Below are 14,693 nucleotides of genomic sequence, written 5' to 3'. Positions count from 1 at the left end.
ACCCCAACTTTCAGATGTTAACGAAGGCACATCTGATCCACAACTAAGACACAATCGTCGTGGACGCCGACCAGAAACTAATCAACATCCTCCTTGGCTGCCAGAAGGTTGGCATATTACGACAAGGAGAAGGCAGAATGGTAGCAGTGCTGGCCATGTTGATAAGGTAAATTAAGTTTTTTATTTTGTTATAGAGTTTGGACATTCAAACACTGGATCTGCTATTGTCAATAAATATTGTTTGAAAGTCTTGATTGATTCTCCTTTTTGTCTCAAGATTATCTAGCTTATTGTTATGTATTTCCATTTAATTTTTATTTTCAAAACTCACATATTCCTCATATTATGTTTAGCCAAACCTTGAAAATGAAAAAAAATAGAAAAAAGAAAACGGAGTTATTCCAGCGCTGTATTGAAGTGATGCTATTTAAGTTATTGGCCGGTAATCTTTGATAAATTTCTTTCTAAAGCTCCCTCAGTGAAAGCTTATCATACATACGGGCTTCATAATAAGTGACAAAAACCTCAACTTGTTTGGAGTGACATAATCTTGTACAACTAAATCAAGTTTGACGTGGGATGTTGTGCTGTTAGCATCGGGAACTGGGAAAGCATGAGTGAACACTACACAACAAGCAAATGCTACAAAGCAATCAAATGCTTCTAGGTGTGGAGTGGTGCAAATTGAAGATGAAGAGTTTGATGTCTAAGTGGTGTCACTTGTGCTTCTCCTGGTTTTTTGGAGTTTCTTGTGCCGGTTTTTTGTAGTTGCAGTGTTGATTTTTTGAACTTCTAATTACTGGCTGCCACACTCAGTTTTCGTCAGGCTTTTGGTGCTGCATGTATCCACTTCTTTGCAGCAATTTTGAATATTGTCTTTTATTCCTTTTTTGGAGTTTTTGCTAGCTTCTAGTTTGTGCCTTGTCCTTTAGGCAGAGTAAGGTTTCTTGGACTGGTATCAGCTTGCTTGTTGCTACTTGCTAGTCCTGTGGCCTTTGTGGTTTTTTGTTTTTGGACTTTTCTTGGGGTATGCACCTCGTATTTGTACAGTTTTTTGGCTTTTAATACAATTCTTAGTTATCAAAGAAAAAAGAAGAAGAAGAATAATAGTTTGATGTAAAGGACACCGAAGAGGATGAATATATTGGTGGATACAATTATGTTGAAGGTAATTAGTCTGATGAAGAGGGGTTTGAATGATGACCCTATGGAAGATTAAGGATGTTGAGGGTGAGTGATGGCTAGTAAACTAGGAGTTGTTTAATTGAGTTTTTGTTGTCAACTTGTGACTTTATGTTTAATTGACTAATATGTATGTTTGTTAGCTTTGTTATGTGTTGTAGCTTGTGAACTAGCCTTTATTATAGTATCTTTAGAATTTCTTATTATGATTGCTTAATTTAGCGTGAATTTGTTTGTATGCTGAAATATTTATAATTTGTTATAATTATTGAATTTATTACATAATTTAGGAATTTTACTCTTCGCGTCTTTGAAGCGTGCGCCTTGACAACACTAAGCTGAATCTTTATATACTTGCTCTGATATATCTTGGATAGATATCTATTAAAAGTGCCCTGAACAAAGTTATTTATCGGCACTTATAACAAGCATTTTCTAGTGATGCAGTAAATAAGGTTGCTGGCTGGTGCTTTAGAAATGAGGCATTGTTTTTTCTCTATAAGTCATGTAGTTATTTTTGACGCTTGTTGTGGTGCAGCAAATGAGGTTATTCCATAGTGCTTTAGAAATAAGTGCTGTTTTTTCTTTAATATTTTTCTTTGGGGGAACAGAGAATCGAACCTTGTGCTTGATGCAAGTGATGAGGAGCAAAGCACCCCTAGACCACAAGTGATCTTTAGCAAGGCACTTTTAGATCTTCAATAAATATATTTTGAATGTTTCTTTAGTAAATTTAGGTATTCCTGATGCTTTATAATAAGGGTTTTGGAGCAGCGCCATATTGACTGCTCTGCAATGCATAGTTTTTCTTTTAGCTATAAGACACCAAAAAAGAATGTCAAGAATAAAACACTAAAAAAGAATTTCAGAAATTGAGCATTTGTCTTCAAACTTCAATATTAAATTCATTCACTGATTATTATTGCTTTGTTTTTTGGGGGAGGGGTGGGGGGTTGTTGAGCTCAATTATTTTGATACAATTGAACGCACTAGTTGATAAAATACTGCTGGTTATGGTGTTTGGTTACATATTGTTTTATAGATGTTTCATTTCAGATTTCAAATGTCATTTTCTTATCATTATAAATTGCGCATGGTGGTGGAGACTATTAATTAGTTAGTTAATTCTTGAGCTCTGCAGTATTATGTACGTCCAGATGGAAAAAGGTTTCGTTCTAAAAAGGAAGTCGAAGATTACCTTCGGAGAACTAGAGCCGACGCTAACCAGGTAAAAGGAAAAAAAAAAAGAAGCCTTTTTTCACTACCTACTTGGCAACAAATTCCAAGATCAATTAGATTCGCTTTAATTAGTTGTTGGACTTTGTTTCTGGACTTTTGTTTCTTTTGTTCTTTTTATCTGTTTCTATGGGCTTGACCTTCTTGGTGGCCTCGAATAAAGTTTCTTTTGCATTAAAAAGGAAATTTAATCTTTTCTTTAATAATGTCTAACATTTCCTTTGCATTGTATTTAAACTACATTTTTGTACCATGCATAAAGGAATATTTCCACGGTTAATGCTAACGACGAAGTGACTCTTTGCTATCTTCCTTACATGTATTACTCTTTGCATAGTTTTCTGGTTGTATTACTGTTAGTTTAAAACAATAATTTTATTTTTTTTACTATATATCTGATTTTCATCAAACGGCATATCAAAATTTACGTGCATTCCTTTCTTCTTATGCTTCTATTCCTGGTTTTGCAGGGCCAACAATGAATTGAGTGTACAACTCTTTCAGGCTAGAACATTATCTGGAAACAACAGAAGACTAACATGCTGCATGATGTCTGCTGTATTGAACTTCTGTTCTTCATATGTTCTGCGTTATTTATGTTTCAAAACTATCCTGCGATTGTTGCTCTGACTGTTTTGACGTTCTTCGTTTTGTTTAAGATTATGCCTAAAATAAAAGGTGACGTTCAAGTTTGTGATGTTGTGAACATGGAATGTGAGGGTTTTTGCAATTACCGGTTCTGCTATTTATTTACCGGACACCCAATTTAAGACATCCTGTTGCAAGTTATTGTGTTTTCTACTATCTTTGCACTTTATTTGGACTGCTGTAAATATAGCAGAATCTGCTAGGCTCATTTTTTATGAAATGGTCTGCATCCTTTTAATGGTGTGTACGCATTTTTTGGGTATATCTTCGATTGTTTTGAGTAGATTTAAGCTCTGTGTTGAAGAAAATCAAGTTTTTGAAATATCTATATTTTCCTTGAAGACGTTTTGGAAAATAGTAAGTTATTTAATATATGTTTATGCAAATATGTAGAAGGAAACTCGTTGAAACAAAAGGCAGAAAATTATGATTTTCTTCTAAATGATGTTTTTCTTTAAAACAAAGGGATGATCAGAAGTGTTTTTTTTTTTCAATTGATGGTGCAGTGTCGTAAATATATACCAGTCGGAATCCTGCGCGATGCGTGGGTATGTTTTTGCTTTTTATTTGTTATTTTCTTAGATGAATTTTATATTTAATTTTTTTCAACTTCTTTCTCAAGTTTTACACGTGACATGAAAAAAAAAATCGCGCGGGTATATCATTTTTCTTACAAAAATGAAGGCTTAGGAGATAAGAAATTTGAAATGAAGGCTATCAAAAAGACACATGCTGCAAGAAAGGCAATGAATGTGAGGAAAAAGTTCAGCTTTAGGGAGAGAAAGCAAAGGTATGACACATGTTTCTTTTTGTTATTCTAATTAATTGCTTGCTTGCTTTAATGTTAGCTGAGTTCTTTTTTTGTTCTCACCATTTATAATGATTTTCCATGTATATATCTTTAATCCCTAATTGCGAGTTGCTACTCTTAATTGTGAGCTACTTACTTTAAGATGGTTGTATCAATGCAGAATAATCGAACTTGATAATGTTGAGCTTTCCAGGGTCCAAATCTACTATCATTTAAGAAGAAAAGAGTCATGGAATCCCGAATCCTATATTAGTAAAGATGATCAATGCTAGTAGTATTGATTTTAGTACTTTCACACTCTTGTTTGTCTAGATTTAATAATATCATCCAAGCATAATTTTTGGCATTGGTATGTGGCCACACTTGTGTGAGAATGTGCACACACACATATAGAGGGATTAATAATACATAATAGCCTTTTGTCATAGTACCTTACCAATGGAAGCTGTGTGCTATCTATGGCAAAAATGTGATGTGTTTGTAGCATTATTATTGAGGCTCTCTCAAATCCACTACTTAAGTTATTTTGGAAGTTAGATGAATTACTGAGATATGTCCTAATACGACATCTATTATTCTTTGGTAGGTAAACAACTCCTGTTCACTTCACAAGGCTCTTGTAGTGGGCGGGGGGTCAGGGTAGGTAGGATGTATGCAGACCTTACTCCCACATAATATGTGGAGAGGGTGTGTTAGGAATTGAACTTATGACCTTTAGGGTTGCTTGCACCCCTGCAACCATGATAGTATTAAATTGTAAAATCGAATTGGAAATCGGAGTAGGGGTTCAAAATTGAAACTGTAAAATGGTAAGATTGTACATACTAGGTAAAAAAATTAAGAATAATTCTCAATACCAAGACATGTTTCGGCAATAACATAACACATAATGCAATAACAATTAAAATATGTCATACATAACCATGTTCCAACAACCAAACATGCAAAATAAGAAAACTAGCTCAATCCCATGTTCCAACAACCAAAATGCAAACTACTAAACTAGTTCAAATCTTCAAGATTAACATCCATCCATCGTCAACACTCACATCACCATCATTCCCGTCATCTTTCTCATCCATATTCACATTTTCTTCTCTATCTTCGTCTACATTTTTCAATTGCATCACTCCTTGAGGCAATATCATCATGATTATCAACAAATGTAGAACATACTTGAACCACGACCTAGGCAAAACAAACCTGAACCAGTGCTATTGATATAATTTTGCCTTCATGAAACACTTTGTGATAATCAAACGACAGATAGGAGGGAAAATATCAAGAGATATCATTGTCGATTCAATCTCCCTACCGTCGATTCGATCTCGTTCAAGATTAGTGAAAGCGAAGGACTTATTCTATTTCGATCTCGATCAAGCCACAAGCAACGACGACAACATCAAGCCACCATCAATTGACTTCCCAATCTCGCTGTCTCATCCTATTTAGCAGCTTAGGGTTTGACTTGGCATGGGCTTTTTCCTTTGGGCTGAGGTATTGGACTCTTAAAACTTAATTGTTCGTTTGGAGCAGAGGATAAGACTCTGTATAATATAAAATTATCCTTCAATGATATTATAAGTGTTTGGTAGTTTTTAAAAACTCAAGATAGTATAACTTTATGCAAAATAAGACTCATGGTGCAGGCCGTCTAATATAAAAATACTTCCAATACGTTTTTACTTTATATGGAGCGTTTAAGTAAGAGGTAACCCGATAAAGCGCAAAAGACAACATCACCCTCACTTTATATACACGAAGAGAAAATATATTAGGTGGACATTGATAAGCTTTATATGTATAACGTTATTTGTAATGATATTATGTAAGGACGAGATTTGGTGATTTTTGATGATTAAATTAGTATAAAAACACTAATAAGAATAAAATGGTTTAAAAATAGTTGTTATTTAATAACAAACCAAACATTGTATTGTATAAAAAATATATTATATACATGCTTAATACCATATTCTTTCGAAACACTAGATAAGATTAAGTAATACATTAACTTATACAATGCAACAATATTATACTATATCATACGGAGTTCCAAATGGACCCTAAGTGAGCCCATCAGTTATTAAATTTGGCACAAAAATTAGATTTTATCTATGATACCCGGACTATTCACTTTACCCTGCCGTACTAGTTTCTGGTATGCATGCCTAGGTAATCACAGAATACTTCATAATACGGATTTTGGCATCTAGATTACTGTTCATTGTTTGAATGAGAGTTGATCTCATATTCACGCCCGTAACATACAGTGTTTTTCACTCTTTATGTGGAGCCCAAACCATGTGGACCCCACAGCAAAACACATAAAGAATGTCTCGTGTTAGTGTAAAAAATGGGATGCCTGTAATATGGGCGTATGTGAGATTCTTTCTTGTTTGCATTATCATCTTGCTATATATATATATTACCAAATTAGTCTTTGACAAGAATCTCTTGGAAGTTTCATACCATTGAGAGAGTGCTACTGTCATGTAAATGTGATACGTGCTCATTATATTGGTGTGTTTGTGTACGATTAGTGATATTTCTACCATTGATTAATTAAATATTGTGTTGCAGAACAGTGAAGGTGGTGAAAGTACTGCGAGAAGGAGTCAGACAGAAAAGGTAAAGCAAAGGCAGCAAGCTTGTGGAATCAAATGACTAATTGGCTTCACTGGTTGGTGGAGTTTCAAATTTGCATTGGTGCCTTCACTTTATTAAGGTAATTTAATCTCGACTTGATATCAAGTAAGCATATGTGGCTGGCGAGATCCCTATGCATATATAGCATCCTAGATTGGTACATATATAATTGCAAGAATCTAAATTTGAAGAACTTGATGGGGAAAAAAGATCTTGTTGTATGAATTTTCTTTTTCTGATATTTAGTGGGTTGATAAAGCTCTCTGACTTTCCGAATTATTTATGACATTTCTTGGTACTTTTTCACTATTTGAAAAGGAAATCACAGTATGTTGTCTTCTCGGTCCAGTTCCAGCCATCCCATATATATTTAACCAGGGAGCAGTCCATCATAGTTATAGATTTTCTGCTCTGAGATTCAAGAAGTAGTTTTTGTGGAGACACCTTTCAGCCATTCTTTGTTTCTAGTTCAAGTTTACTTCATAGACATTTGATAATACTATTTTCTTCAAAGGTTAAAATATAACTTTCAAGCTCACTTTATAGACATTTGTGTCTATACTTGTGCTGTACCATGCAAAAAACTCACACTCAAAACCTAACTTCTTGTAACGGGCTAACAGCATATAGAATGTGATAAGAGTGCAATGGAACATGGATTTCCATACCAATAAATAAATTAGACTTCTAGCTAGATTTGTTCTTTAATAATCTAATTAATTAAAGAAGATTCAAAGACTTAATCCTAACTTAATACTCTCAGGAACCATGAAAATAGTCTATGTATGCATCTAAAGATTCAGAAAGAGACAACTGTAAAGGGCAAAAACAAATTGGTTAATAAGAAAAATAGAACATTAAAAATAACATATGAACTTAATATAATTCTCAATTAGATATTACAACTAAAAAACTTAGTTACTTTGACAAAAACAAATTCAATTATAAATGTTTCCCGGTGTTGCCTCGTAGTTTAAAGTTGTTGTTCCAAAAGATCTTCATTATCGACCCCATCAAATCTTCTTCAGCATATGCCAGTTATCTCCCATGCAGCTAAAAACTATATATCATATTCTTGACAAAATTGCATTTCTAAAGTTGCAGTTGTAATTGCGGAGTCAATGCAATCATATGAATTTCTATTTCAATGCTGTTTCGATGTTGAAAACTCATCACTATACGCACATGAATTGCTACGTGAGTTTCAGATTGTTTATACGGTGCCATAAATAATAAAAAATTTTGGAGATAGTTGTGCAACTCAGGTCACTTATTCTTTGTTGAAACAAAAAAATGAACTACTTGGATTAAGGCATCCTGTGCAAAGAAGCAAATCATTGTTTTCCACACTGTAACGGTTTTTTAACTTGTGAAGTTATGGATTTGCAAATGATACCCAAGTTTTTTGGTACATGCATGGTACTTTATTTTTTCCTAATAAAATCCGATAAGTTTCTAGGAATTGATGAAGAAGATGTCGTCTTTTATGGCAACCTCTAATCAATTTGTTACTAGTTCTGCTTAGGTGTAAACAAATATTTCTCTGTTATTTTTTAGATTTCATATCCATGATATCTTTGTACTATGATCATGCAGTAACTGAACATGCTAAAGTTACTAATATGACAATAAATAAATAAAAAATTGAGAGAAAAATATTGTGTGCCTATTAGTAGCCCATGATTTTGCTTTGATTTATGCTTTTGACTCCAAAAGGTTAGGTGCAGGAAAATTTGATAGTTTTTTAGGTGCAATAAATTTATTTTCTTGCATTTTATGGTGATTTTTCCGTTACCTTTATAGCTAAAGAAATATAAGGTAAGCTCATTAATGACTTGCTTTATTTCATCATATTCACGAATATCACCACTGTTGATAGCATATACCCTACTGGAAAAATTTTTCCTTTTATAACCAAAGGCCATGCATATGTGTATAGAAATATATACCATAAGGAATATATGGTAGGTAATTTATATCCCCTGGCTGAGATAATCTCTATCCCCTCCATCTCTCAAGCCTGACCTTCTTCACATAAGTTTATATCCCTCAAACTCACTCCCCCACTCAAAAGTAACCAGAAAGAAATTCTCATTCTATTTCACTTTCTCACTGTGGTAATAGAGAATGGATTATGATCTTTCAGAAGAAATAAGATATATCCTTGATGACCGAACACCACCAAATTTACTGAAAGAAATTTTTACATCTGGTGCCGAAATAATATTTTTCTTGGTGGTGGACATAACATCTTATAGAGAATTGCAGGATCTGCTGAGCTCTCATCAAAATTCATTGCCATCAATGCAGCAAGGGGGTAATGAGGCCATTGTTGAAGAACAAAATTTTGATTCAATTCGTGGCCCTGTAGGGCTGGAAACCCTAATTTTGAATGGCAATGAGGAGATGCCTGGTCCACAACTGTTGCAAGATCAGATGAGCTCTTTCCAAGAGTCATTACAAATAGTGGATTTACAAAGGGGCGACGAGGCTTCCAGTCAACAGGATCGTGAGCTAATTAATGGCCCAGTGAGACCCCAACTTTCAGATGTTATCGAAGGCACATCTGAGCCGCAACTAAGACGCAATCGTCGTGGACGCCGACCAGAAACTAATCAACGCCCTCCTTGGCTGCCAGAAGGTTGGCGTATTATGACAAAGACAAGGCAGAATGGTAGCAGTGCAGGCCATGTTGATAAGGTAAATTGAGTTTTTTGTTTTTTATTTAGATATAGGGTTTGGTCATTCAAACACTGGATCTGCTATTGTCAATGAATATTGTTTGAAAGTCTTGATTGATTCTCCTTTTTGTTATTATCTAGCTTATTGTTATGTATTTCCATTTAATTTTATTTTCAAAACTTTCATATTCCTGATATTATCTTTTGCCAAATCTAGAAAAAGAAAAAAAATATAGAAAAAGGAAAACGGAGGTATTCCGGCGCTTTACTGAAGTGATGCTATTTAAGTCATTGGCCTGTAATCTTTGATAAATTACTTTCTAAAGCTCCCTCAATGAAAGCTTATCATACGGGCATCATAATAAGTGACAAAAACCTCAACTTGTTTGGAGTGACATAATGTTGAAGTACAACTAAATCAAGTTTGACGTGGGATGTTGTATAACAAGCATCGGGAGCTGGGAAAGCAAGAGTGAACACTACACAACAAGCAAATGCTACAAAGCAATCAAATGCTTCTAGGTATGGAGTGGTGCAAATTGAAGAGGAAGAGTTTGATGTCTAAGTGGTGTCGCTTGTGCTTCTTCTGGTTTTTTGGAGTTTCTTGTGCCGGTTTTTTGCAGTTGCAGTGTTGTTTTTTCGGGTTTTGGGTGCTGCATGTATCCACTTCTTTGCAGCAATTTTTAATAATGTCTTTTGTTCCATTTTTGGAGTTTTTGCTAGCCTCTAGTTTGTGCCTTGTCCTTTAGGTGGAGTAAGGTTTCTTGGACTGGTATCAGCTTGCTTATCTTGGGGTATGCACCTTGTATTTGTACAGTTTTTTGGCTTTTAATGCAATTCTTAGTTATCAAAGAAAAAATAAGAAGACCAAGAATAGTTTGATGTTGAGGACACCGAAGAGGATGAATATATTGGTGGATACAATTATGATGAAGGTGATTAGTCTGATGTAGAGGGGTTTGAATGATGAGTTGATGACCCCGTGGAAGATTAAGGATGTTGAGGGTGAGTGATGGCAACTAGGAGTTGTTTAATTAAGTTTTTGTTGTCAACTTGTGACTTTATGTTTAATTAACTCTAATATGTGTGTTTGTTAGCTTTGTTTTGTGTTGTAGCTTGTGAACTAGTTCCTTTATTATAGTATTTTCTGTGGAATTTCTTATTATGATTGCTTAATTTAGCTTGAATTTGTTTGTATGCTGAAATATTTATAATTTGTTATAATTATTGAATTTATTACATAATTTACGAATTTTGCGCTTCGCTTCTTTGAAGCGTGTGCTTTGACAACACTGAGCTGAATCTTTATATACTTGCGCTGATATATCTTGGATAGATATCTATTAAAAGTGCCCTGAACAAAGTTATTTATCAGCACTTATAACAAGCATTTTCTAGTGATGCAGTAAATAAGGTTGCTGGCTGGTGCTTTAGAAATTAGGCATTGTTTTTTCTCTATAAGTCATGTAGTTATTTTCCCTAGTGCTTTAGAAATAAGCGCTGTTTTTTCTTTAATATTTTTCCTTGGGGGGAGCAGAGAATCAAACCTTGTACTCCGTGTAAGTGATGTGGAGCAAAGCACCCCTAGACCACAAGTGATCTTTAGCAAAGACTATTTTAGATCTTCAATAAATATCTTTTGAATGTTTCTTTAGTAAATTTAGGAATTCCTGATGCTTTATAATAAGGGTTTTGGAGCAGCGCCATATTGTCTGCTCTGCAATGCTTAGCACTGTTTTAGCTATAAGACACCAAAAATGAATGTCAAGAATTAAAAAAATAAAAAACCAATGTCAGAAATCGAGCTTTTGTCTTGAAACTTCAACATTACTTTCATTCACTGATTATTATTGCTTTTGGGAGGGGTTGAGCTCAATTTTTTTTGATACAGTCGAATGCACTAGTTGATACGATACTGCTGGTTATGGTGTTTGGTTACATATTGTTTTATAGATGTTTCATTTAGGATTTCAAATGTCATTTCGTATCTTTATAAATTGCGCATGGTGGTGGAGACTACTAATTAGTTAGTTAATTCTTGAGCTCTGCAGTATTACGTACGTCCAGATGGAAAAAAGTTTCGTTCTAAAAAGGAAGTCGAAGATTACCTTCGGAGAACTACAGCCGACGCTAACCAGGTAAAAAAGGGAAAAGAAAAAGAAGCCTTTTTTTTTAACTACCTACTTGGCAACAAATTCCAATATCAATTAGACTCGCTTTAATTATTTATTGGAATTTGTTTCTGGACTTCTGTTTCTTTTGTTCTTTTTATCTGTGTTTTTTGGGCTTCACCTTCTTGTTGGCCTCAAATAAAGTTTCTTTTGCATTAAAAAGGAAATTTAATCTTTTCTTTAATAATGTATGACATTTCCTCCTACGCATTGTATTAAAGCTACATTTTTGTACCATGCATAAAGGAATATTTCCACGGTTAATGCTAACGACAAAGTGACACTTTGCTATCCTCCTTATATGTATTAGTCTGTACATAGTTTTCTGGTTGTATTACTGTTAGTTTAAAGCAATAATTTTATTTTTTTACTATATATGTGATTTTCATCAAATGGCATATCAAAATTTACGTGCATTCCTTTCTTCTTATGCTTCTATTCATGGTTTTGCAGGCCAACAGTGAAATGGAGTATACAACTCTTTCAGGCTAGAACATCATCTGGAAACAACAGAAGACTAAGATGCTGCATGTTGTCTGCTGTATTGAACTTTTGTTCTTCATATGTTTTGCGTATTATTTATGCTTCAAAACTATCCTGCGATTGTTGCTATGACTGTTTTGACGTTCTTCGTTTTGTTTAAGATTCTGCCTAAAATAAAGTGACGTTGAAGTTTGTGATGTTGTGAACATGGAACGTGAGGGTTTTTGCAATTACCCGGTCTGCTATTTATTTACAGGACACCCAATTTAAGATATCCTGTTGCAAGTTATTGTGTTCTCTACTGTCTTTGCAGTTTATTTGGACTGCTGCAAAGAAATATAGCAGAATCTGCTAGGCTCATTTATATGAAAGGAGCTGCATCCTTTTAATGGTGCGTACGCACTTTTTGGGTATATCTTCGATTGTTTGAGTAGATTTAAGCTCTCTCTTTAAGCTCTCTCTGGGTTGAAGAAAATCAAGTTTTTGAAATATCTATAGTTTCCTTGAAGATGGTTTGGAAAATAGCAAGTTAGTTAATATATGCTTATGCAAATATGTGGAAGGAAACTCATTGAAACAGAAGGCTTCCGTTATGATTTTCTTCTAAATGATGTTTTTCTTTAAAACAAAGGGATGATCAAAAGCTTTGGTTTTTTTTTTTTTTTAATTATTGATTGTGCAGTGACATTAATATTTGTTAGTTGGAATCCCGTGCGATGCGTGAGTATCTTTTTTTCCGCGCATCTTTTATTGAGTTTTATTTGTTAGGCTTTTTACATGTTATATTTAATTTTTTTTCGACTTCTTTCACAAGTTTTACACACTGTGATATGGAAAAAATAATCATGTGCATTACGGGTAAGATTCATTTTTTTTGAGTTTTTGATGTTATATTTTATAATTTTTTTTTTCAATTTCTTTGCTCAAGTTTTAAATGCTATCATAGGGAAATTGTAATCCCGTGCGATGCAAGGGTAAGATTTCTTTTCTTTTTTTTTGAGTTTTATTTGTTAGATTTTAAAAAGATTTTTATCTCATATATGGATATTTTGCATTGTATTTTAGATAGGTATTCATAAATTTCAATTCCAATACAATATTTGGAAGAAATAATTTTCTTTACTTATTCTTAAACTGCAAAGAACATTTGATTCTAATGATATATTACTATTTTTTTAACGTTGAAAGAAAGTGTTTTTCAAAATAAGTTCCATGTAGTAAAATACACAAACGTTATGGTTTTCATTGTTTAGATCATATCAACCATGTATGCGTCTCTATATCAACTGCACAATCGACATGTAAACTTGAATTCTTTATCTCCTTGAATGTTTGTTCAATCTCCATCTCAATGCATGGTTTTCTGTATTTTGTTAGGTGGACCATCCCTTATTATTTGTGTCACATTTGCAAGCAATGACTTTCCGTCACAACTTATCTTTGTTGGTGACCAACCTTCACAATCATTTATCGAGTAAACAGCATGCATTGAGATTTTATATGTTCTAGTCTTTATATGTTCGTAGTCAGCAAGCTAATCCTATCCTACACCCAAGAGCTGCAGTTAGGGTCCCTACATTTGTAGTGGAACTCAAAAGGAATGATCTTGCTCTCACTCAAGTTTGCCCTCAAACTTGAGATAGCCTCAAAGCCTACAAGAATGGCACGAAGGTTGATAACTTGCTCCACAGTTTCTCTACAAAAATACAATGTGTCATCAATGTACAAGATTTGATATTTTGACTAATTCTTATCTATTGTTGATACTGGCTCATCTAGAATGCCATTTGAGACCACTCTATCTTCTAGCATACAACTCAAGATATCCATTCCAAGAATGAAAAAGAAAGGTGATAACGGGTCGTCTTGCCTAACATCTTTAGACAAATGGAAGAATTCGGGTGCAGTCCCATTCAGCAAAATCGAAAAGGAGGCAGAACACTTTTTAATCCAGAAGATCCATTTTGACCCGAAACCTTTTGTTTCGAGAACTTTTAGCGGAAAGTTCTCATTCACATTGTCAAAAGCTTTCTCCATGTCAAGCTTGCACATGAGACCATACTGTTTGAGCATAGAGTAATGATCCTTTTCCTTTTTCTTGACCCTTTTTCACTACTTCCCTTTTTCTTACTTGACATTCTCTCATAATTTAAGGTGCAATTCAACCTCTTGAGTTCTCTATTTCTATCCCTTGATCTCTTAAGAGTTTTTGAAATACCCTTTGTCTTGTTCTCCTTCTCTGAGTTTCGTCTCCTCTCTCTCTCTCTGTCAAGAGGGCAATAACCTCACTTTCCATGCTATAATAGGTAATTCTCAAAAAAATTTCTCAACTGTTGTAGCTTTTGAATTATAGACTTCGAGTGGGTCTCTTTGTTCAACATTTGTTGATACCCTCCAACAATTGATCCCTTTTAAAAGATTGTTTAGTCATATAAAATTTATAACAAAATTTGTAAGTGAAGTTAATATAACATGATATTGATGCTAATGAGGCTCTCCTGAATACTTAGGAAGTTTTTAAAGAACAACAATAAGGGTCTTCTAAGTGTATTTTTTTTCTCAAAAAAAGTTCATTTTTTGGTGTATTTTTTGTTTTTTTAAAAAATTTGGGCTTAGCTATAGTCTAGTGTAGTCCAATCATAGTTTAAAAAATCATACCGTACATCAAACCGTGTAGGATGAAGGTCCAAAGTTTTTGAAATTCAACCGGTACAACAAAGATCGAACAAAATAGCCATTAATTAACTCTCTAACCTTTTATGTTGAGAATTTCAAACTCTTTACGAAAAGCTTGAAGTTGTGCACATTTCACCCTCGCTGTCCCTTGATATT

General features: G+C 34.0%; 1 protein-coding gene across 5 annotated transcripts; it reads left to right on the top strand.

The window, feature by feature from the left end:
• The first annotated feature begins 2,961 nt into the window (after positions 1-2,961).
• Positions 2,962-12,146, top strand: LOC120014582 (methyl-CpG-binding domain-containing protein 6-like). Of its 5 annotated transcripts, none has more exons than XM_038866573.1 (6): positions 2,962-2,976; positions 3,573-3,856; positions 6,461-6,605; positions 8,837-9,226; positions 11,259-11,345; positions 11,832-12,146. In XM_038866573.1, the coding sequence occupies exons 4-6, from the start codon at positions 8,933-8,935 to the stop codon at positions 11,868-11,870; spliced, it is 420 nt and encodes a 139-aa protein (XP_038722501.1). In that variant the 5' UTR covers positions 2,962-2,976; positions 3,573-3,856; positions 6,461-6,605; positions 8,837-8,932; the 3' UTR covers positions 11,871-12,146. The 5 variants fall into 5 exon arrangements, with proteins under 5 accessions (XP_038722501.1, XP_038722500.1, XP_038722498.1 ...); XM_038866572.1 differs by lacking the exon at positions 2,962-2,976 and having other exon boundaries at positions 3,567-3,614; positions 3,751-3,856; positions 6,466-6,605; positions 8,795-9,226; XM_038866570.1 differs by lacking the exon at positions 2,962-2,976 and having other exon boundaries at positions 3,567-3,614; positions 3,751-3,856; positions 8,795-9,226.
• Positions 12,147-14,693: the final 2,547 nt, after the last annotated feature.

Source organism: Tripterygium wilfordii, chromosome 14, assembly GCF_013401445.1.
Source record: "Tripterygium wilfordii isolate XIE 37 chromosome 14, ASM1340144v1, whole genome shotgun sequence".
NCBI lineage: Eukaryota > Viridiplantae > Streptophyta > Magnoliopsida > Celastrales > Celastraceae > Tripterygium > Tripterygium wilfordii.
Note: the sequence above shows the minus strand (reverse complement) of the source record. Positions and strands in the feature narration are given on the sequence as shown.